Below are 25,287 nucleotides of genomic sequence, written 5' to 3' on the forward strand. Positions count from 1 at the left end.
TTTGTGCAAGTACTATTAGATGCCTATAGGAAGTTCTTTATAAAATTTTACACAAATTTGTTTTAGTCATTATTAATTTTTTCTTTGTCAAAATAAAAGCCTGATATATACATTGACAGTAATCACAGCGTTCGTCCTTAGCACAAAGTAGCAGTTCTACTACTATTTTGAACATAATACGGATACTATGCTGAGGCTGATTTATTGGCAATCTTGGACAAGCTGGATTAAATTTAAGAAATAAAGAAATAAGAATTTTTTGTTTTTTTTGCAAAAGTGCATTCTTATGTAAACGTTTTCGCTGGTCAAAAGAAATACATTTCAGGGGTATTATTTCATTTTCGGGAATGATAGTTTTCATAACATTGCGCAGAAACAAATTTTTCAATAAAACATTTAGAATTCCACCATTAAGTTACGATTTTGGCGCAATAGCGTTCCATTTTTTGAAAAAAATCAAAATACTTTATTTTCTTAAACATCAGGGCATATACGAGTAAATTTCTAATGTTACTCCTAGTTATTAACAAACCGAAAAAAAAATCCAATATTTGATGACTATTCTGTCGTGCTTTGTTTCTTATGGTAAATGAATAAAAATAAACATAGTTTTTAAGGTTTTAAAATACAGATAGGAGATTTATTTACGCGTGTTGACCTAAATTCCGATCTGACCTAAAACGTTTTTAGTGCTCATCCTCCTTTTTAAAATATTAAGATAGAATAGACCTTTTTAAAAAAAAGTCAATAAATTTATTTATTTCTGACCAAACTATAAGTTGATTTCAACACGAACAATGATTATAAACCAACGTTATGTAAAATTGTTTTCCCCTGCTGACCTAGTAGACTATATTTAAATAGCTTTATTAGAACCTGCAAAAAATAAAACTTTGTTGTTTCATAAAATTTGCCCTTGTGAAATGTTCTTTTGCTTTTAAAAATATTTTGTCATTTTCTTTTCACCTGCCTATTATTTTTATTATAAAATTCGCAATGAATAAAAATTTCCAAGTGTTGATCCACCTAAAATGGCGGTAAAGATAAATTCAGAAAGAGCAAGTAGGATGGAAGAAGAAAATAAATCCTTAAAAACTATTTGGTTGCATTTCGCAACAAACACTACAGCTCATAGGTTTTCACAGATTGTTCTGACAGGAAGTGCAGTCATTAAAATATTTTGGTTGTTAACAATTTTCGCTTGTCAAGTTGGAATGTTTTATCAAGTGGAACCATTAGTAAAGCGGTATTTCATTCGACCTACGCAAACTAAAATCTATTTAAGAGAAGAAACTAATCCAGTATTTCCAGCAATCACCATTTGCAACACTATTAATGTTAAAAAAGGTACGTTAGCAGAAGAATTATGGAATGGCATGGCATCAAATTCTTATAATTTTATGGCATTTGTTGGGGATACTTCAGATGGATCCTTGACACCGGGACGGGAGCAATTGAAAAGATACTTCGAACATTTAGCAGCGTACGAGTATTTAGCGCAAAAACATTTTGAACTGGGAGCAGGTATGTACCAATACGGGCATCATTTTAAGGACATGATAGCATCTTGCGAATGGAAGTCAATTTACGACTGTAAAAATGAAACATACTGGAAACAATTCTGGCATTGGAAACACGGGAACTGCTTTATGTTTAATAGCGGTTACCGTAATGCTGGAGAAGAGGTTCTAAAGGTTTCTGACACCGGCATAGGAAGCGGTTTATCAATAAAATTAAACATTGAAATCGCAAAGTACTCGTTTTTAGCCAACGTTGCCGGCATCGTGATGCAAGTAGGGGAGCAGGGCGCTATGGTGGATTTAACATCGCGTGGGACATACCTAGCTCCGGGGTTTACACATGTTGTTGCTCTAAAGAAAACAAGAAGAATTAGAGCTGATCCGTTCGAAAATAAAAGTTGCGGCCACCATCATAAAGCAGATTTAGGAAAGGTATCACATGGACCCAGATTATTACGAAAGTACTCCAAACAATTGTGCAAGAAAGTTTGTTATTCTCGAAATGTAATAAAAAGATGCGGATGTGTTTTGTATCAATTACCATCCTTAGATGGAAATAAAACATGTAGCAAAGCTGAAAGAAAATGTCTAAGGCCTCTAGCGGCCGCATTTAAAGCAGGGAATTTAACTTGTCTTAAAAAATGCAGTTTGCCTTGCCTAGAAAATAGTCATGAGATAAAATTGACTTCAAGTAAACTTTATGCACGAAATATTTCAATGGTCGCAGATAATTTGTTAGAAATTATCGTGTCTTTCGAGGATTTCGAAACTTCGATTATTGAAGATGAGGAATACTACAGAATTGAAAATTTGTTAAGCGATATTGGCGGCCAGTTTGGATTGTGGTCTGGTATTTCGGTGTTAACTTTGATTGAATTTTTGGTATTTATAATCTATGCTTTATTTTTATGTGTTTCGTACATTTACGGGAAACTCAAAAACAAATGATTCTATCATTTCACATCATGTTCCCTGCAAATGGGAGACTTCAGATTTGTTGTTGCATCTTAAACACTTGCATCTATATAGCTATATTTATGTTAAATATGTTGTATATACATACAGATGTTGGAATATTATGAGAAAGTTTTTGTTCATGTACTGAAGTATGAGATATGGCGGAAAATCAGTAATAAAAACAAGAGTTATAATTGATAAAAGTAATAACACATCTCCAAAACATCACATTTTTCATTTACTTATGATACACATGTTATTAGTACAATAAATTAAATTCTTCTTCTTTTATTTTCGTTCTGCTAAATATTTCTTCAAATTTGGAGATTCTTTGGTTTTAGCATGAATATTTTTGAGTACTGGATATTTACATAGAACGGATGCGTTTGGAAGTACTTGGTTGACCAAATCCATGACATCAACAAAGTATATGTCTGCTATCGAAATCTAAACAAAGAATGCGGCCAATATAAGCACCATGTTTTTTTACTAGACGATGTCTACTATTTATTATCAGTATAGCACCGCAAAATGAAATAATACGCCTATTTAACGGATAAAAGCTGGACTTACCGATTTCCCAACAAAATTGTCACATTTTCCATATTCTTTAGCTACCACTTCGTAGAATTTGAATGACTTATGAAGTTTTTCTTCTAATGCTTTTAGCTTCGCTGGCTGAAATAAAGTGATGTCTATACAGTATATATTCGTTGGTGTTGAGAAAGCTGTCGCGTTGGCAGAAAAACATATGAAAGAAGTATTCAATAACGTAAATAAAAAAGTTGAAAAATATCTGAATTAAAAAAATGTAAAAATATTGCTAAATATCTTCTTCTGTCATTCTATTATTATAATGTCCTCTTCATAGGCGCGTCCATTTATCTTTCAATCTATACGTTCGAAGTATCACTATCTTACAGGGCTGTTCTCTTTAAACAGTGTCCGCTTTAGCGGGATCCCACTGTAGAAATAAACCAAAATAGATCCAGCAAAGATTACTTGGAAGCAGGTATTATAATGATTAATCATTCAAAACAAAAATGTCGAACTTTATATGTAGTGCGGGAAGTATTAAGTCTAATTCTTGTCAATTAGTTGTTATGTAGAAAAATGCATGGTAATTCATCTGTGGCTACGTGCGATTGCCATCTTTGGCTTCCAGACAGGCACACAGATAGACTGACAGATAGACTGACAGATAGACTGACAGATAGACTGACAGATAGACTGACAGATAGACTGACAGATAGACTGACAGATAGACTGACAGATAGACTGACAGATAGACTGACAGATAGACTGACAGATAGACTGACAGATAGACTGACAGATAGACTGACAGATAGACTGACAGATAGGGAGCATTGTAATAATAAACGAGAACAATACTGTTCTTCCTTATAGGTTTATACAGTTGTCAACTTTATATAACCATCCTTACCTTCTCTTCTTCTTTTGTGAAAAATGCAATATCTATAGCAGCGTCATGAATCTCTTTATGTGTTACAACGATCCCATCAATCAAAGCTCGTTGACCGTTGCATTCCCCCATTAAGTTGAGTTCAGTTGCAACGTATCGTAAGATAGCTGCAGTTTGAACAATTTTTTTGCCGCATTGTGTTGTCAAAACTGGAATCTGTCCAGTTGGGGTTTCTTTAACTAAAAAAGAAAAAAATTAATAATTCGTTATTATTGTCCATATGGAGCCCCTAAAATATACTTTTATTTACACCTAAAGGAGTTATAACATAATCAAACATTTTATTTTGCCTTTATTTTAAAATAATTCTTCGTTTGTTGGCTCTATCAATAATCCCTAGCCCTTATACACATCGACTGTATTTCAAAAGTTACCTTAAGAAAATTTTGTATCTGTAAACTTAAAGACCAATATTAAATTATTTCCATACCATTTCCTTTAATTGCATCAAATTCTGCGAAAGATATTGTTTTCTCTTCAAATTCAACACCAGCATATTTGAACAACATTCGTATGGCCTCGCCACGCCCACGGATATCGAAATATAATAAGGAGTATTTAGGAGACATCTTTGTTGTGTTGTAACTTATCGATTTCAAATGAATCTAAATAGAAAACGTATTTAAATATAATATGCACTGCTAATTAATTTTATGCTTCAAGTGAATTTTGTATTCAACGCTTCAAGGTTCCAAGAAATATTAACAAAAGTTTCTGTACATCGAACCAATCCTATTAAAAGAGCAGAGATTACTGAAACGCCTAGATCACAAGTAACAACCCTTTTAGAAAAAAAAATTTAACGCATGTTTCTTTTGCATCACTGGAAGTATTCCGTTCGACAAAATAATCCTTGATATTCTGGAAAAAAATGAATGTTGTATTCTTACCACAATCTTTTCTTTTTTCTTTTCGTTTATAACTTGATTGCAGTTCACTGCTATTTATATTCATAAAGTTCGCAATGAGAATGCAAAAAAAGTGCATACTCAGGAACTTTTTAAATGGCTATACAATCGTTTTTTTTAGATTTGCTTCAATTAACGTCTGTTTGCCGTAGTATAATTGACACTTTGTAATTAAAAATGTTTTAAAGGGTAATTAGGCAATTAATAAGTGATTGAAATAAACAAATTTTAAGCACGCGCATCCCTTGCATGAAATGACATCGCAATTTTGAATGAATAGTTTAGAATTCTAAAAAATTCTACTCTAAAAAAATGCAACCAATTTATCGCTCAGCAAAAAAGATAGATAAAGAACTGTCTATTCCGTCTTGAGATTCTACTAATTTTTAGCTATCATATGCCTTGCTGCTTAGCTACTGCATCGGGTGTTTTGTGGCGATTATTTTATATGTGATAAAGGGAAACACATGATAATTCTGTGTTCTTGATGCTCAATTTTTCTGTCTTTAAAAGGTCACAGTTGTACATGATTTTTTATAAGCGACTTCCTAAGGCTTTGGCTGACATATATACCTGTATTCTACAATTAAGGGCAGCTTCCGTTGGTAACACTATCAAATTTTAGCTAAATACTATGCAATAAAATAGCATGGTTAGTTTTGGCTTGCTTCTGACTGTTTATAAAGAGTGGTTTTTCATGCACTTCATAGGGTGTTATTATCACTTGGGAGTTTGACGGTTTGGTGGTACTTGCAGTTCAATCATATCAACCTTTGGAGGAAGATTAACGATAACTTCAAAATCGTATTTAAAAACCTGACAAAGCACAAATTTTGTTAATTGTACCGTATTGTACACGATAAGGAAAAAGTTTCCGTCTTTATTGATTCATATCTTCCTATTGCTGAGCATACCTTTTTAATGATTTTAAATATCTTTCAATGACATATATATCCGCTGTTTAATTAACTTTTCATTACCACAAATAACTTTTTTTCTGCTATGTACACAAAGATGACAAAGCATTATCCTCGATTTTAGCGTGATAACACATTTTAACGTTTTTATATTCTAACCCTTAATTTTTTTTCTTTTCGCAGTCTAAGGTACCAGGCGATAGTGTATCCGTACAATAAATCTAAATAAAAGCTCTCTCTACACAACGGTTTTCTTACCCACTGCTTATCTAAATGGTTTTTGACCATATAATATCCTCCAGTCGCTTTAAACAAATTCATCTACTGTATAACCTTGGTGTGTCATCCATTTTAAAGAACCATCTAATATGCTAGCTATTGCACTTCAGCATACCGTGTGCTAACTTTGAAATTCGATCCATTTACACGAACTTTTTAAACACATTATATGTTAAAACGCGTTACTTTTACTTTAGTATTTCAGTACAAAAAGGAACAGATAGGGTGAGTGAGTTTAGTGTGGTGCTATTAGAATTCTAATACGATATATAAAACGGATTTTTCAAGATTGTTCAAATAATTATCCATTTTTTGTGTGTGCGAACGAAAATATTTGTCATAAACCATTTGTGTTACTCACAGAAAATCAAAATAAAATGAAAATTTTTACCTTATTTTTTTTATTTTTTTTTTCTTATTTTTTTACCTTTTTTTTTAATTTTTTTTTCTTATTTTTTTTGCCTTATTTTAATAAGTAATGAAAGTATCTTCGATTTAGAAATTGTTTATGATATGACGTCGCTTAAAACAGGATGATTTCAGGTAGAAAAAAATTATGTTATTTTCTTTCTTTTGTGTCATACTACAACAATTGTGGCAACATTTATGTAATATGTATAACTCAGTTGTCACTTATGCTTTTAAAGTCCGAAACAGTCCATATCAAATCTTTCTTCGTGGTGCCTTTTAGGTATTTTGAAAATGTAAGTGTCCAACTTACTATTTAGTGCATTTTTATTAATTTATATATGATAGAATTTTTTGGAAATCATCCACTGGTCACCCAGCCAAATGTCGCCCGCTTTTTGAAGTGGTCAAACTGCTTTTTCAATCTAGGCTAGTGACAAAGTACATTTGAGCATTTCTTTCTCCCCCTAAACTGGCCTCGAAATAAGTATGGGTTAATTCTGATCTCAAATCCAGGAACTGTTGTCTTTTTTGCATATCGAACGGCGAAACTTATCAATAAGCGCAGCGTCAATGAAAGACAAAAAGCCCTAGAAACAAGGTTGGTTTAATTCAACTGTATTCTAAGTTCTAGGACATATTTTGAACAAAAACTTTATTCCTAATAACATTTTTGACATGTTTTGTTCTGCATCGCGCTAACTGTTTGCGAGAAACGTTTTTTCCCCTCTCATTTATCGATAGCATTGCAAATTTAGACGAGGTAATATTTTTAATGTTATTAACGTACGACTGTGTCATGAAAGCTTTGAAAGTTCTTTGTGCTAAGGACGCACGAAAAAACTGTGGCCTGGACACGTACGACTAGTAAAAATACAATGGCTGGAACATATACGACAATAAATACGACAGACAAACCCCTTGAATAATCCACTATCTATTGACAACACGTTTTTCCGTTATAAGAGTATGCTTTATAAGAATATCAGTCTGGTGTCTTAAGGCTAAGAACAATAGACCAGTTGTTTAGAAAGATAAAGAAGTAAGATTAATGACCAGCCTGATTGGAATTCTGATATTGTTATAAAAAAGCGTGTAGTTGGTAATGACACTCTCTTGCTAATCTGGTGGCAAATTATTAAATTAAATGGTCATATGACCATTTAATTTAATAATGACATACATACAAGACGTTTAAACATGACATACATACAAGACGTTTATTGAAACTATGCAGCTACAATTCTGGTAAAAAAATATTGAAGCAAAGGCAGATTTTAAGTCATTTCTCAAATACGGACAAAATTGTCTAACGATCAATGCGCTGAAGATGACAGGCTGCAAATTTGGTACATATATAGGCCACGTATAGAGCATTTGAGGCTTGCTAGTTAAATTCTCTAGCACGCCTCAACGACGACATAATCCACGTCAGAGCCGTCAGTAATAACTCCACACCACACTAGCGCGGGGTAAAAACAAAAATAAGAACAAACAATGTAACATGGCCGTCAAAAACTTTTAGGAGTTTACTGAAAAGAGGTCCAGAGAGCAATTTTTTAACCGAAGCAGTTTTTTTGCCCAAAGGTGGGAAAAATTACTGCAAGGACCGACGTACGTATTTTACAATCGTATTCTTACGTAAACGAATTTGCCACATTTTAAAACGGATAAACAGATATAAACAGGCCATTACTTTCGCAGTTAGACGAGAAGACAAAATAAATTTTTGATTTATTACACACCTGTGTTTAACCAACGAGGCCGGTGGAAATCGAAAGTAAAGCTGCATGGGCCGGGTGGTGTTGATCTAGCCCATTCATTTGCTTGATTTAATGCTGAAGGGATTATTAGTAGGATCACTTTGCAAAAGTTTTAGACGTCTTGCGTATTACTCATTAACAAGATCTTTAGCAAAAGGTCAAGCTCAATTTCTTTCACCAGCAAAATATCACCAAATACCTTTGATTTTATCGAACAAAATGGCTGACGCAACAAATGAAGAAGGGTGAGTTAAAATTATTTTATATTCAGTAAGGTAATGTGATTACCTAGCTAACATATAGCATAGAATTTCTATATTACGTAAACAACTAATTTATAATCTCACTTTTGGCAACACTGTGCTGTGGGCTGTTCTTGCGGACCTTGTCGTGATGATATTTATTTAAAGTTTTCAATTTTGAGTGTGACCATAATATTTAGCTGCAATGAAACATTTTCCAATGCTAATGTGGAAAATAGTTGGTATTTGTAACCAACGTTTGTTCGTGATCACATTATATTGCGCAACGCAGCTTACGTTACATTTGCCACTACTGCACAGAATTAAAATTGAGACATTGTAAACGCAGTGGCTATTAATACGTGACCATACCTTAATATTTTTTCTATTTGTATGTGACACTCACGTACTCACGTACTTTATTATTATTTTTTTATTTTTTCTATATCTGCGATTTTCTATATCTATTCTTGGTACGTAAAATCTTTTCTTTCTCGTTTCATAAAAAGAAAATTATACTTAGCATGAAATAGAGATAGGGAAATGTATGTTCTAGCGCAGTTGCGCACACGCCCACGGCAAACCCTGGCAAGTCAACGACAAGTACTGCCATGTCATACAATGTAAAATAAGAGGTCCAATATTTTCAATCACAATCCCCTAATAGTCACCGCACCCATAGTGATCCACATCATTCAAGGACCTAGTATTCACTACAAATGAAGTCATCAATGTAGAATAAGAGGTCCAATATTTTATAGCGCATATAGACAGGACGGCCCGTCAAAAGACGAGTCAGTTCGTTCACAGTTGGGATGGCCCATCTATTGACGGGCCAAGACCAACTTTGAACAAATGTATGCAAATCCGTCTTAAGTTGGGTCATTGTGTCTAAAGATGGTCCATCCCGTCTTAAGACGGGCCGTGTTCTAACTTGGGTCAGAATAAGGCCACCATCAAAAATATGTTATGTTCGCGTCCTCCGCCTGACTCCCTTTTGGTAATAAAAACCAAGTCTGTAAGTCGGAAAAATCAGGAAAAAATTTTTCTGATATAAACGCAATATATATAAGGTCACGAAATTCATATTTCACAAGATATTTTTTAACAACAAAAAACAAAAATTGCGAGAACTAATTTTCCGTAAAAATAAGTTCCTTTAGGGTGTTAACAGCACAGCGAACGAAAAAGGGTCTACAAACGATGTTGAGTGACGCTATACTGTTTCTTTGCCCTCGGAACGAATTTACTTGCTCTGATTTGAAAATTCCTGGGGAAAAATATGCCCGACCAACCGATTGACTGATTTTTGCAGGGTCTTCAGGCGCGTCCTGAAGACCCTGCAAAAATCATAACATTTTTCTGATTTTCGCCTAAAGCAGAATAAGCCAATTAATGGCTGACTTTTGTTCTGTTAATTTTCAATTAATTAAAAAAACATTGATAATCCATTTATGACAGACTGTCATTCAGAAGATGTGAACATAACGATGAACAAATGATGGTGTCTTTTTAGTTTTTTGATGGATCCAAACTTAGTTTTGATGAGTGACCATAAAATGCCACATGAAACAATAAAATTTTCCACAACTTAAACCAAACCAAATCAGACATTGTCCTATTCAGTTTTTTTATGAATTTATTATCTTCGCTCTTAAAATTTCAGGATCATTTTTGTTAATTTGATAACTGCATGTAAAAGTTAGACTAGGCACAAAGTAGGAATCCCGTGATCCAGGCATCAGATCCTCTAAGCTAAGGCAATGAATGTTTTCGCTCTTGTCAGCACTTTGGCTTCTTAATCGCAGATCCTTTTCTGTTTAGTTTTACGGTTAGATTGGCTGAAACTTTACATTTGCCTTGGTTGACATATATTTAAATAATCAGCTAAAAAATTAAGCTTGACAAACATGACTTGCGGGATAAGCCGCTTTTGTTATAGTTGTACGTCAATTATTTATTGTAGCAACACATTTATGAAAGCTGATCTGGGATCGAACTGATAATTTTATGGGTTTTTTTATTTTTTTTGTCACGGAAAACGTGTCCCTGTATCCTTGGTCATAACACGTACTTTTACTTATATACTTAGTAACAAACCCAAAATAGGGGTTTCAACCCCTTTGTGTCGACAAGTCTGTGCCAATTTTTGCAATCTTTTGTGTATTTTTCTGGGGTACCAGGGGAAAGTAAAGTGTCTTCCTTACCAGGTCAATCTATTGGTTCACTATTCTTCCTTGTTTTTGTGTACCTACAAAATCCTCTTTGAAAACCTTTTTCATCATACTGTTAGGAGACAGTCTGCAGACTTGACCAAACCATTTGTGCCTTCTTTTGGGAATGATCTCTGTCATATTGCTTGTCAAAATACTTTCCTCTGTTATGCTTACTTATTTAATGTTACAAAAAGTCTATGTTGATTGCGAAGTCCTTGCGCATGAATTTAGTTTTAATTTTCACCTTGACAGGTCGTCATGCTTAATGGTATTTCTGCATAAATGAAAAGAAGAAAAACCAATTTATTAAACATTAAAAGCTGAAAATGAAAGAAAAATTATTCTTGCTTATTTAACAGTATTTCTTTCTGAAATAGATATATATCATTAACATTTAATTTTTAAAACCATAAGCAGAGAGAAATGGGTTTATTAGTATTAGCAGCAACAACTAAAAGAAGAATGGGTTACTATTACCAGAGTTATGCTTGATAATGTTTTCATTTATGTGATAGTGCTGCAGTGTTTGAAATGCACTGCTCTTAGAACCCACTCTGTGAACTTTCCCCACCTCTTAAAATAGGTGCGGCTTGCAGAAAGTAATGAAAGTACTTTTACTATATAATAGGAAAAATTTGTTAATTTTTTATGAATCATTATACAAGCCATTTAATGAAGAAGCAAGAAAAGATGGAAGGAAAAGTGAAGTTCAGAGGCTTTAAAAAAAATAGGGGGAAAACTTTAGGGCTTTGTGGGCGTGTTATTTGTCACACCTGCAACAATAACTCATGACAAGGCCTGACCTTATAATCAGTTTAAATTAGTTTTTTATAAAGATCTCACAATAAATAACGAAGCAGCCGTCAGAGTGAAAACGCATTAGGGCGAGCATAGGTAAATTTTGCTTTTTGTCTGATAATTGCGTGATGCTAATATTCTTACTGAATTGTTCAGAAACTATATCAAAAAACCGAATCAAAGAAAGCAAGTCTATTACCCTAGCATATTTAAAGAACATCAAAACGTTGTGAATGATTTAAAAGCCATTAAAACGGAATAGTAGAAAACGAAAACGTCACTGTAGATCCTATATTGTTTAGAAAACATCAAAATCATACAAGGCAAAATCATTGCTGTATGTCTTTAAAAACCATTACATTAGATCACATGCTTTAACAGAAAAGAATGTGACAAGAAAAGGGTGATAAGATAAAGAATGTGAAAAGAAAAAGGTGATAAGATAAAAAAGTAATAATTAAAGCGCTACTGAAATATTACGTAACAGCGTCACGTGCCACTAAAAAGATTGGAACTAGAATGAAATTTTTTAACGAAGAAGAAGGTCGAAGATAACCAAGATGGTGGTAGAGCGACAAGAAAAATAAATATTTAAAAGCTATATCTGGAGTTATATGAAGTTTTAAAAAAAAGTGTAGCATTTCTCATGTGAATCTTTCAGATAAGTCCAATTTGTAAAAGTACCTGGGGATCCCTTTAATTTCATTCCTGTTTCAATTGCTTGTACAGTACTACTTTTATGCTTTAGAATTCTGCAAAAAATTTCCATAGTCTCTCTTTCTCTATATCACCGAAACCTTATGCTAACTTTTCTTTTGTTTCAAACTATATTTTCAATTGTATTTATAGTGCAATAAATCGCATCTTTCTAGTTTTTATTTTCTCGTTTCTAGTTTGGATACCAAAAGTCATAGCGGCTGTAATTATTAATTGCTGTAAAAACTATTTAAGACGTAAATTTTGGTAATACCATATTTTATATCTTCCATACTCTTAAGGAACAGGTGGTCACTCAAGCTATACAAAAACAGTGATAAGAAGCACATGACGATTGCATAAATAGATGACAAAAAACATTTTGTATATAATTTGTGGTTTCCTGTTTCGTTTGTTTAAATAAGTAAGAAACAGATTTTATTGCATTATCAGTAGTAAATAAATGTTTTAAAGTTTTCAATTACACATTGGGAAGTTTTGGCATGCAGGTCATTACCACCAGACCGTGTTCCCATCTGGAAATATTCATATTTTATCAAAAATAAGACACTGTTACCACAAAATCAGATTTTTGTATTTCTGTTTTTTCTCAACATTTAATTCCAATTTTAGAAAGCCTTTGTCTAAGAATGCATTAAAGAAGTTGGAAAAAGAAAGACTGAAAGCAGAGAAAAAAGCAGAAAAGAAGTCTCAATTAGTATGTCTCTTTGGTTCAACCTTTGTCCTAATGTTTTGTGTGCATTATGCATTTTTCTATAAACCAAACAATTTTTTATTTGAACCTTATTATTTGCTGAAGGCTGATAAGCGTTAAAGATTTAAATTTTACAAAATTTTAGATCGGTTCTACACTAGTAATTATCGCCTGCGTAATAAAAAAGTAACAATTATTTTGAAAAAAGGATGATAGATTAAATAGTTTACTTCTTATATTTTTATATGCTTTTTTGCTGTGGTTCTTTTTTTTATATAAAGAAATTTATTTCCACAGCAGATACAATTAAGTAAAAAACAAATACTGACTTGTTTTCATTAAATAATAAAATTCTCAGTCAATGACATATAGACTTTGCAAGCTCAGTCTGTACTTTTGAGCTTGAAACTTGTATTTCACAGCACCACATAAAAATTATATCTGTTAATTTTTTTAATAGGAGTACTTCTTTTTCGTATTGTGTAAATGTTTAACCATTTCACATGTATGTCTTCTGCCTTGATGTTTCCCAGTATTAATGATTCTACTCTATTTATATTTAGGAAGAAGAAGCTGCCAAACAGTCTACTGAGGTTTGTCTTTATGTCCACTATTGGTTTAGTTTTTTTCTTTTTAGCTGCTTACTTATCAGTTCAGCCTTGTCCGAACTGAGCATATTCAAATAGTTTTGAGAGGAACACCCAATGTTTAATGTGAGGTACTATAAAATATTTGTGGTTAATATTGGGTTGAATTTGAAATATTTTTGCCTTTCATAATTTCTAAGTTCACACAATTCTTAAGCCATTATTGAACTTCTTGTGATCACTTATTTCAGTAATATTAAAAAAATATGAACTTTAAGTGAAAGGTGACATTGTGGTATATAGCTAATACAGTTAAAAATCAGGGGAAAAAATCAAGTCAGGAAGGAATTGGCTTTTGGACCGACTTGAAGTATTTACCTGTTACATATATAAATCTTTTGATCAACTTCCATCATATCAATCAAAATATATAAAAACTGGAAGATAAAACTCAAAACATATAGCATTGAAATTTGTTGTTAACCAACAGTTAATATATTTAAGATGAAAACAGTTGATGATATAATCAGGTAAAATGCTTACCAAAAGGCCTAAATTTGTTCCTACCATTTTGTTTCTTAGGTCAAGGAAGTTGATTATCTGTTTTGTGTGATAATCTTGTAAAGCCCAGTACACTTGATTCTTCTTAAAAAATACAAATGTGTCAGCACTTTATAAACTAAAAAATCATAGGCTACCGTTTCACATTGTTTTCCTTTTTTAATAGGTGGTAGATGTGACCTTTAAAAAAAGATATTTTAAATAACAAAAAGTTAAATGTATACCCTTAATGAAAAAATAACATGGACAGATTGACAAGCAGTAAACTATTTTCTTAATGATGGAATGGAAAATGATGGAAAATAGCAGATATGTGCTGTTTTGTGTAAAAAATCAATCAGATAATCAACTTTCTTATGTGATACTATAACTGTGCCGACCTATGAGTATTTCTATTTATATTGAACCCATAGGATGTTAGTAAAGGAAGGTATGGTGATATGGAGATGGTACAATCTAAAGAAAAAACAAGTAAGTTGTGAAGCACAGTGCATTCCTTTTTTTTACAAGTTAAAATAAGAACAGAAGGTTATAAATAAAATTAGCTCAAATTTTGGTAATTTACTGTATCACTGGATAAAATAATGCATATCTGAACACACAATATATACATTTCTTTTTTAGTAATAATTAACATAAATTAGTTGCGTATGTTAGGAGTACGAAAACCCAAAATGTAAGCAGTCATTGTATTGTTTAAAAAATACCTTATTAAATAATAGTGAAATATAAATTTGGACAAAATTTGCTAGAGATTAAAAAATAAGAGACAAAGGAAATTTGGTAGTAACGTTTGCATGAAATGAAGAGTCTGATTGTAAGGTGATAAAAATTAAACATAAATTGATTTTGTTAGAGAAAGTGTGGACCGACGTTTGTAAACTCGATTTATCAAAGAAGGGAGAACGAGTATTAGTTCGAGCTAGATTGCACACCAGTCGGGGAACAGGTATGTTACCTTTTATGTATTAGGGGTAAATAGACTGTCTAGTAAAATGAATCTAGGTACAAAGTGAGAGAAAGAAGTATTTACAGGCAGCCTGTCTTTTTAGCCATGTGCTCTACAACCCAATTTTTACAAACTTGGATTGAACATCATTTTCCAGAAAAAAAGGGAAACCTTATTATTTCAAAATATCTAACATTGTCTCATATAAGATGGCGTGTTTTCAGTTTCTTAAATAATTGACTTGTCATTGGTTTTAATGTTCAGCAGTGCAATTTTTAGGTATATTTGACATTGCCTACCTAGATATTTTTCTTGCTTCTGTATGCTTCGGAGGCTTGAAATATCACAAAAATTATAGTAATGGCATAAGCCCTGTACTGATTGACGGTTAAAGAAGCTTTCCGCATCTATAACACCAGCATTTTATCTATAAAATAAATGACGTGTTGGCTTTTTACAAGACTATGTACCAGTATCTGTTTTAAAATGTTCAAAAATACAGAAAGTGTGTGAAGTTGGAATTGTAAATTTATCCTTGTGGTAGTAATACTGTGTCACCATTTTTTTGCTTTTAGGTAAACAATGCTTTATAATGTTGCGCCAGAGACAATACAGCATTCAAGCTTTGGTTGCTGTCAGCGAAAATATAAGTAAACAGATGGTGAAATATACTTCCAAGTGAGTTTGATGGCACATTTTAGCATTTTCTTAGAATTCATGCAGAATTCTTCCCTTTTTACACATTCAACATGAAATTGCGATACCATGTCAAATATGTGATAATGTGGCACTATTTTTTTAGCTATTTTTATCGGACAAGACTGTCAAAATGTTTGTTTTTTTTTTCCAAAATCTTTTGTCTGATATTGTTGTTATGATGTAAAAATGCAGGTAAACTACATTTAGTAATTATATATTCCAAAATAATATTCTCTCTGTGAATGTTATTGATAAATCAGAGAGCTGTTTACAAAACAAATTAAAAAGTACCTTCTAATTATTTCTTTCAGCATTGCGAAAGAATCAATTGTTGATGTCGAAGGAACTATTGTGGCAGTTGATCAGAAGATTACAAGTGCCAGTCAACAAGATGTTGAAATTCAAATAGAAAAGGTAACATTGTTTTAATTGTTATGTTTTATTCACTACCTAAATTTTGGTTACGCTTCTATTTCATGGCATTTTTAACGTGATATTGTCTAGATCTTTATAAAGTTGTTGATACACGGTCCATTTTGTCAAATCCAATTTGTTAAATTTGAGTTTTTAAAAATTTGGACATGTTTAGCCTTTCAGATTTGTATGAAAGAACCATCGCTAATCACGTTTTTTAAATTATCTATTCAAATATTGTAACCAATCAAACATTTGCAAATAATATTGGAATTCAACTAGTTGGATAAAAAGTGGATAATACGCAATCAAAGTTGTTGAATTCATTAAATTAAGTTTGACGAAATGGATTTTGTATCACTTCATTACTTTTGAATGTAAATTATGAATTTGACAAATTGAATTCGACAAAACAAATTGTGTATTGCCTGCTAAGGCTTTTTTTATTATTTGGCTGATTTATCAAGCAGACAAATTTATTCTATATGCTTTAGAATACACAATACTTCATGTAATGACATTTTGCATTTTTGTTAACAGATTATTTAGTTTATTTCCACTCATTATGCGCAGTACTATGATAAACCATTGTGCTGCTATGATATACTTCCTTAACATAGGTATATATGCTCCACCTGTGTCTCAACGTTACATATAATATTAATGAATGTCTAGAAGGTTTAAGAGATATTGTTTGTTCTGCATATCTAGATGATGTATTATGTTATGGTAAAACATTTGAGGAACATCTTTAAAATTTCAGATCTGTTCTTTAAAGAATGAAGGGAAAGGGAATCAAGCTGAAAGCATACAAGTGTAATTTCTTTAAACGTAAAGTTGTATATCTAGGACGTGTCATCAGTTCAGATGGGTATCAAGCAGATCCAGCATCTAATGAAGATATTGACAAATTTCGAAATCCACCATCTACAGTTGGAGATCTGAGGAGTTTACCGGGCTTCTTAGGTTATTACCGTGGTTTTATCAAAGACTATGCGAGAAAAGTCAAACCGTTATATCTACTCACAAGTGTAAATAAACAAGACAAAGGTGGAAAGAATTCGAAATGTAAAAAATTTGGACTGGTGAACACCAAAATGTTTTAGACATGATGGTAACAATTTTACAATCACCTGCAGTCATGGCATTTCCTGATTTCAATCTTCCTTTTATTGTCCACTGTGATGCTTCTCAAAAAGGTTTGGGTGTTGTACTATATCAAAAGCAGGAGGGTGAAATAAAAGTTATTTGTTATGATTCCCGTTCTCTAACCTCAAGTGAAAAGAATTGCCATTTGCACAGTGGAAAACTGGAGTTTCTAGCTTTAAAATGGGCAATCACCCAACGTTTTAAGGATTATCTTGGTTGTGGACCTCCGTTTGAAGTATATACGGATAATAATCCTTTAACTTATGTCATGACAACAGCTAAGGTCCATGCCACAGGTTTAAGATGGATATCAGACTTGGCAAATTACCAGTTTACTATAAAATATCGTAGACGCAAATCAAGACAGACTGTGATTACTTATCCAGGAATCCCGTTAATTTTGAGGATATTGTAAATACCTGTACAAATTGTATAGAAACTTCTGAAATTTCATCAATTTTATATGCAGCAAGTGTAAAACCCTCTATTCTATCCATTAGACCAGATAATGGCATCTGCACAAACATCAATTACCTTGGTATTACCACAGACTTGATCAAGAAAGCTGACCTTATATCTGCTCAAGTCAAGGACACAGTCTTAAAACCGATATACGATGCTGTTAAAGCTGATACGAAACCCACAAGACCAAATAAATTCCACCGAAAAACAAGAATAATGATTAAAGACTTCAAGAAATTCCAAATGAAAGATGGTGTATTAGTTCGAAATACAACCAATTATGGACAACAAACCGTGTTACCGAAAGAATACCACAAAACAGTGTATAACGATTTACACAGTAAAATGTCTAATCTTGGTTCAGGTTCAGTCCTAGAATTGGCTAGACAAAGATTTTATTGGCCCTGTATGGCAAAAGATATCAACTTTTTTATACAGAAGCAATGTTGCTGCATAAAAGACAAGATACCAAACATTGCTAATAGAGCTCCACTAGTTCCAATCATTTCTACTCGACTCTTCGAAATGATCTCAATCGATTACCTCAAACTTGACAAGTGTAGAGGAGGCTATGAATATGTATTAACTAGTCGATAAAACCCGTGGAAAAATCCACTTAGACAGAATAACAGTAAAAAAGAACCATTATTTAAATTTTGATGACGTCAGCAATGATCTGTCAACAACAAAATATTTTTTCATGGAAATTTGTTTTCACGTTGCCTCTATTGTGTAGAGCGTAAACTGCTGATCAAGACAACGTATATTATTTGCGACCATTTTACCAGATTTACCAAAGCATTTGGAAGCAAACACAAATCAGGCAGAAGCGCTGCTGATAAAGTTTTCAACGAACTTGTGTTAAAATTTGGTTTTCCAGAACGTCTTCATCACGATCAAGGTAAAGAATTCAACAATGCTCTTTTTAAACGATTATATGAATTGTCAGGGGTGAAAGCTTCATGAACAACACCATACCATCCAATGGGTGGTGGACAAGTCGAGAGGATGAATCGTACTTTTATTAACATGCTGAAAACCCTACCATCGGAAAGCAAACAGAATTGAAAACAAGAATTGGCAAAAGTAGCATTTGCTTACAATAGTACCATTTGCAAATCTACTGGCTTCGCACCATTTTATTTAATTTTTGGCCGACATTCACGTTTGCCCATCGACCTAATGTTTGCTATAGATGATATTAAGAATGAGGTGGCACAGGTAACCTTAGATCTCACTGGGAAGAGCATGCCCATGTAGTAAAATCAAAATCCATGGAAACTCCTGTGTTTGAAATTGTTCCTGAATATGGAGAAGGAAAACCAAGAAAAGTTCACCGGAATCTATTGTTAAAGTGTGACTTCTTACCATTGGAAATTCCATAGAAGAAAAATTACAGAGGCGTGACAAGTTCGGAGGGAGGAGAGGAAGGTACTGAGCAACTAAATGAAGGTGATAAAGATCTACAATTAAATGAAAGGAACGGAGAACTTGCTAAAAGGCCATCTGAAGAAACAGAAGTACTTGAAGAAGACAATGTTGAAGTACAAGGCGAAAGACAACCTGAAGAATTAGAAGTATTTAAAAATGACGTCAAAGTACAAACAGACGATCAAATAGCAAAAGTTGATGATGGAAAACACAGTTCAACGAGTAATGTTCAACAACACATACGAAATACAAGACCCCAACGTCAACGACGAGCACCTAGAAGAATGACGTTTGACAATCTTGGTGGCAAAATCATATAAGTATCTTTGCGTTTAAAGTATTTCTGTTATGTAAATAAAGTTAGGTTTAAATCTATTGTTAAGTCAACAATAGTATCTTGCCCGTTTCTACTGCAAAACATAGTTATTATCTATGAGGAAGTCAACAACATACTACATAAGTTTCTTCTATGAAAGAAATATACAAACACTGCATAAACATCAAATTAAATATACACTATTTTGAAAAACTCTGGCAAAGTTTTGGAAAACAAGGATTATCTGAGAAGTCTTTTGAATTATTAAGCTGATTGGCTTGACATCCGATCTGGCAGAATTGATCCTCTGTCAAATGTGATCTGAAAAATGTCTGATTCTGAAAATTTTTTAAATTTGTTCAATTCAGCTCAGATTTTTGTATTTTTATGTAATCTGTGGTGGTTAAATCTTCCATTCCTCTGGAGAAGACTGTCAAGTTGGTCAAGTTGATTCCACGTTGGTCAAAACGATTCGAATACGTATTAGTTCAAATAACGATTATGGTAACGATTGAAACACGAAACAATACCTAAGATCCATAAAATCAAGAATCGCTTAATCATTGAAAACATCCAGTGAACTGTGATCTCATCAGGGAAACCCTCTTTCAAAGTAGGGGTGAGTGTGAGATGGCTCACATGAAGTTTTTACACATTATATGCTTTAGTATATTTATATATGTGATATGCAGCTGGGAATGTTTGTCTACCCTTTTTGAGCATGTTCAGTGTGGACAGGAAGTCTTGGTCCCAGCTGCTTTTTGTTCTTATCTTCTTTGTTTTGTTTTGTGCTGCCCCTCGTCCCCCATTCCCTTATACATCGTTTTTACTACCTTCTTCAAACTCGTGCTCTGTAACATTTGTTTTGTTTTACGTTGAATGATGAAAGGAATAGACTAGAATAGAAATTCGAACCCATTTAAATTCTGCTATGTCTATTTAAAAAAAAAATCATCTTAAAAGAATACACGCCTCTTAAAATTTTAAACAATAAAAAATGTTTGTATAATCTCACAATTCAATGACAACAAAAATGGAAAGAACCGAATTTTATAAATTGTTCGATTTCAATAAAAAGATTTGAAAGTAAAACATTTAGCTAAACATCAGGAATTAATTTAATAAAATGCATTACTAAGCAATAAGAGTATAAAATAAGACATCATAAAGAAATACTGTTTACATGGAAATATTTCAATAGCTGGGAAAGTTTATTAACTAGAAAAGTAGCTAGATAAGAACAAAAGTGCCTAGTGCCGCCCATGTCCTTTATACACAAAAGAATTTGCATAAGATATTGAAAATGTTTTTTTTTTACAAAAAATATGCATCACGTTTTAAATTATATCAGGTTGTTAATAGTGGGCATGTTTTACTACTTTATATGCTTTGGTTAAAATAAAAAAATAAAAAGCCAGTAGGTTAGCTGTCAGAGCCATTTTATCATTGAACGCACATTTATCCGGCCTAATTTCTAAATCTAATAAAAGATTTTACACAAGGCATAAAAAAATACACGGGTATTTTAAGGAATAGAAAAGATAAGAAGATTTTGTTAAACTGATTCTTGCTAGGCCTTTTTTAACACGCTAATAAGAAAGTTCAGAAAATTGAACATAATCATATTTTAAATGAGACTTTTGATTGACACTCAATCTATATTAAGTATAAGGTAAAATCCAGGATGCATTGAAGATAGTGGTGGATATTGAACAGCTCACCACTGTGATATATTATCTCAAGAGTTTTGATACTAGTTACGAAGCAGCAAAAAAACAAACAACAAAATAAGTCTAAAACGGGGTGATATATATACATAGTGTCCTTTTTAGTTCAAAGTCCCAGAACTTCAGTAAAAATTAAAATATTGACTTAAGATTTCGTATGATATGGGTTTAGATTGGTTTGATGAAATTGAGGCAAAAAATAGTTCTATTATCAATATACTAGTTAATTAAATTATTTTGCGCATCTGTTATGAAATTACTCCGCGGTAGTCATAGTCCCGGGAAATATACACGGAAGCAGTGTAAACTACACTTTTTTATTTTTTATAGTATAGTTTATCGGAAGTAGTGTTACGCCGCTTTCTCGTAAAATTCATATATTTAACAATAGTTTGTGCATTTTTACGGCCTAAGTTTGATGTTAAAAAGAGGCTCCTCCCTGCAAATAGCTTTTAAAAAACTAAATTTGACATTTTCTTACACTTTTTGTTTAGTTTAAAAAACAATAAGTTTCAGCAAAAAATAAGCACATCCAGGGTTATTGTTGTCATTAAAAATATAAATGGTTGAAGATGAAACAATATTTAAGAATTAAATTTCACATTCATGTTTAGAACAAACAAAAAAATCACTTACAAAACCTTTCTAAAATTTTTTTTCTCCTTCTATTATTAAAAACTTGTTACCGTCACTGTTACTAATAAAAAGGCGCGAACAATTAAAACTTTTTCAATGAAATAGACAACGCAATTTTTACCGTAGTTGTTTATAACAAAGAAACTGCATCGAAGGAACAATAAAAGTTAATTAACCATGGATTTTATATAAGAAAACGAAGAAAAAAAGACAAAATAAAATGAAATTTTAAAATAGCGTGGCAAAAAGATCAAAGAGATGAGCGCAATTTCATGCGTGGTTAACACAAGTAGCTTTTGACGCACAAACAGACAGACGACAGTTATTATAATAGAGACTAGTCGTTAGCCCGTGCAAAAATCCACGGGGTCGCTCGTCCTTTAAATTAACCCGTTGCAGCAAAGTGGACAAAAACACATTTTAAAAAAATCGTGGTTCCGTTACGGGACGAGGCTCTCGCGCACACACAGACAAAATACGGCTATTATTAAAGAGATAGTCGTTGCCCGTGGAAAAATCCACGGGTTCGTCTGTCCTTTAAATTTACCCGTCGCAACAAAGTGGATAAAAATATATCGCATTTGAAATTTGTGTTTCCGTAACATCATTTTCTAACTCAGCGGGGGGTCCGCGCAGAGATTGACAGACGGAATACGGCTATTATTAAAGAGACAAGCTAAAATGAATGCACTACAAAAAAAGCTTATTGTATTGATAGAGAAATTTTATCAGAATCAAATTTTATTTTACAATGTAATCATAAACATTTTATAAAAACACATACGCAACCACAGTGTTCTATTGGAAAAATGAAGGAACCTAAATTATTAAATATTTATGAAATTATAAAATAAAACAAAAATCTAGCTGCCTACATATTCGTTCACTTGTCTAAATTAAAACGTGCTACCATTTTGAAATGTATTTTATACTATGACACATTTTAATGTGGTGCTCGAACTTTATTCAACACATTTGTCTACCCAGGGCCGACAACACGACGTGTATTTTGGAGTGATAGCCGTTAGCCCGTGGAAAAATCCACAGGTTCGCTCGTCCTTTTTATACTTGTGCAGCTAAGCTACCAATTTGCCTGACAGACGGACAGACGTGTACGGCTATTATAATATATTCTTTCTGAGTTACAGAATTTAGCCCTTTATAGAGAAGCCGATAAACCGTTTTTGACAGCATATAAATTTTAACTAAGATACAGGTTCAGAAAATTTTAAAAGTCAATCTAACCTCTGAAATAGGTCAGATAAGATTCGATCTGAAATTAAGCCATTAAACGAAAGAATTTTTGCAAGAAATACATTTTTGTGATTTTTTGATGAGCTCAAAAAAAAATTGGTGAAACTTAATTTTGGTCCAAAATCTTAAAAATAATATCCCAAAAAAATTATTCCCCAAACATTTTTTCTTATAGGGTAGCAATACTGTTGGTAAAGTCATTTACCAATTCTTTCTACTCTAATAAGGCAGTGATACATGATTTGAATCGATTAAATAACTTGTCGATAAAATCGATAAAACGACTTGTCGATTTCAATCTTTAAACTTGCATTATGATTTAGATCAAATTTTTGGACTATTATGTTTTAAATAAGACAACAACTTCTTTTGCATATCTGTGTGAGCAATAAAATGTGAGTGTGTTAAGTAAAAAATAAAAAAGGGGTTTGGTGTTTCAAAAACATGTCATTGGGAAAAGATAAAGCACAATTTATCAGTAATGGGTGGCTTTTTGGAAATATTAAGACCACAAAATGTAAAAGCAATGAAGACTACTAAAGTAAATACATTTGGAAGATTTTCTTATCCACATGTACCCAGCCGCTACACCAACGTTGCAGAGATGTCGTAGCGACGTCGAGTTTTACGTCGGTGCGACGTCCGCTCAACGTCAGAATGGAAAGTCGCACAGACGTCGGACTTGGCGTCTGTACGACTTTTTACAGACGTATAACTGCGAAGGTAACCGACGTTACAGCGACTTAGCTGCGATGTTATCAGATCTAACAAAGAGGCTCCTTAAAAACAAAAAATGATTTTTAAAATTTTCTTTTATAATCAACTAGTATTTACATTCGTTCAATTACACTAGTATCAGAAGACACATGATAACTCATATTTATTTACAAAAACTTTATATTCCCATGCATAAACATTCTTCATCACCTCTGCATATTTCACGTGCATTTTCAGTATCGAAACAATTTTTCATAGACTTCTTCTTCTATTTGCTATAGAAAGAAAATAATGGTATTAAAATATGATCTAACTAGTGATATTAATTACAAGGAGAATTTGTCACTAACGCTTTTATATAAGAAAACTTCTCAGAAATAACAAGATGTGTAATTGCAAAACTAGGTGTTCAAAGAAATATATATTAACAGATTCTACAGTTTTCAAATGATGTACCTAAATATAATGTTAGATATAAGTAACTAAATTACTGTTTCTTTTTCTTAAAACGGGAATCTTCTCAATTCCTTTCGCTTTTTTATCAACCTAAAATAAAGAATTTTTTCTATAGCATATGCGAAATAATGACACCAAATAAACTTATGTATACAAAATATGTATACATTGTATTTTATGTAAATATTCAGGGTAACACAGGGAATTAAAAAAAACTTACTGCTAATCAGATCCTTCTCAATATATTTTGAAATATTCCCACTTTCTTTCTTTTCTTCTATATGTTCGTAAAAATAGAGTCCACAATACTTTACCAACAACAAATGTTTGAAATTGACACACGACGATTTTAGCGCGAAAGAAACTGACACATATATCACGTCGTTTTAACAAATAAATTTGAAAACGTCTGCAACTTCAACTTTCTTTGGTTACTCCCGTGAAGTTAAGCCTAACTCCCTCTAGTAGGAATCAAACTTTAGATAGAAACGAATTTTGGAAATGCTTGTGCTTCTAATCCTTAAAATTTTACCTTTCCCTCCAGTATATTAAGTCAACATTGTAGATGGGAAGCAAATAAATCAAAGGAGCTATGAATAAAGAATATTTTTTCAAGTTTTAATAAGTGTTTTACATCCGTATGGAGTTTTGTAAGATGTTGAATTGAATTACTCAAATATTTTATGTGTCTAATTATTACCAGCTGATTACCAAGATGTTACTAAAGGAGGTACATCACTTCAGGAGTCATTTTTGACTTGAAGACGTATAAGTGTGTAAGTCAAAAATTTCTATATTTGAATTTCCGCGCCCGAAGGCGTAGGAAATTCTTTAAAACCGTCGTTTTTTTCTTTCGAAGCATTTTTTGAGAAAAAATCGACCCTGGGATTTCACGTTGGTCCGTCACAGATGTAAACTTCGTACCCAAGCTCCTTAACTACTGGGAAGTCTAGTATTGACGCTTCAGGACAAAATTAGTATTTGTTTTCGACAAAATTTGGTACAGTTAACAAAAAAAGTATGCTGA

General features: G+C 32.5%; 3 protein-coding genes across 3 annotated transcripts; 2 read left to right on the forward strand and 1 right to left on the reverse strand.

Annotated features, from left to right (window-relative positions):
- The first annotated feature begins 1,031 nt into the window (after nt 1–1,031).
- Nucleotides 1,032–2,833, forward strand: LOC130621357 (amiloride-sensitive sodium channel subunit beta-like). Its single transcript, XM_057436648.1, has one exon. The coding sequence runs from the start codon at nt 1,032–1,034 to the stop codon at nt 2,466–2,468; it is 1,437 nt and encodes a 478-aa protein (XP_057292631.1). The 3' UTR covers nt 2,469–2,833.
- LOC130621899 (glutathione S-transferase A2-like) lies at nt 2,729–5,418 on the reverse strand. Its single transcript, XM_057437267.1, has 5 exons — nt 4,851–5,418; nt 4,391–4,565; nt 3,922–4,139; nt 3,051–3,155; nt 2,729–2,924 (listed from the first exon to the last, which is right to left on the reverse strand). The coding sequence occupies exons 2-5, from the start codon at nt 4,527–4,529 to the stop codon at nt 2,766–2,768; spliced, it is 621 nt and encodes a 206-aa protein (XP_057293250.1). The 5' UTR covers nt 4,530–4,565; nt 4,851–5,418; the 3' UTR covers nt 2,729–2,765.
- Nucleotides 5,419–8,152: 2,734 nt separating this feature from the next.
- On the forward strand, nt 8,153–16,161 carry LOC130621897 (aspartate--tRNA ligase, cytoplasmic-like). Its single transcript, XM_057437265.1, has 7 exons — nt 8,153–8,480; nt 12,821–12,905; nt 13,466–13,495; nt 14,464–14,521; nt 14,907–14,999; nt 15,575–15,677; nt 16,010–16,161. Exons 1-7 carry the CDS (start codon nt 8,308–8,310, stop codon nt 16,125–16,127), a joined length of 660 nt encoding a protein of 219 aa, XP_057293248.1. The 5' UTR covers nt 8,153–8,307; the 3' UTR covers nt 16,128–16,161.
- The last annotated feature ends 9,126 nt before the right edge of the window (nt 16,162–25,287 follow it).

Source organism: Hydractinia symbiolongicarpus, chromosome 12, assembly GCF_029227915.1.
Source record: "Hydractinia symbiolongicarpus strain clone_291-10 chromosome 12, HSymV2.1, whole genome shotgun sequence".
In the NCBI taxonomy this organism is placed as follows: Eukaryota; Metazoa; Cnidaria; class Hydrozoa; order Anthoathecata; family Hydractiniidae; genus Hydractinia; species Hydractinia symbiolongicarpus.

Coding starts and splice junctions, on each gene's coding strand:
- LOC130621357 (XM_057436648.1), top strand. CDS start 1,032: ATGGCGGTAAAGATAAATTCAGAAAGAGCAAGTAGGATGGAAGAAGAA.
- LOC130621899 (XM_057437267.1), bottom strand. CDS start 4,529: ATGTCTCCTAAATACTCCTTATTATATTTCGATATCCGTGGGCGTGGC. Junction 3,156..3,921: donor TCACAAAAGAAGAAGAGAAG/GTAAGGATGGTT, acceptor ACTTTATTTCAG/CCAGCGAAGCTAAAAGCATT. Junction 2,925..3,050: donor ACAATTTTGTTGGGAAATCG/GTAAGTCCAGCT, acceptor TTCTTTGTTTAG/ATTTCGATAGCAGACATATA.
- LOC130621897 (XM_057437265.1), top strand. CDS start 8,308: ATGCTGAAGGGATTATTAGTAGGATCACTTTGCAAAAGTTTTAGACGT. Junction 8,481..12,820: donor GACGCAACAAATGAAGAAGG/GTGAGTTAAAAT, acceptor TTCCAATTTTAG/AAAGCCTTTGTCTAAGAATG. Junction 15,678..16,009: donor ATGGTGAAATATACTTCCAA/GTGAGTTTGATG, acceptor TATTTCTTTCAG/CATTGCGAAAGAATCAATTG.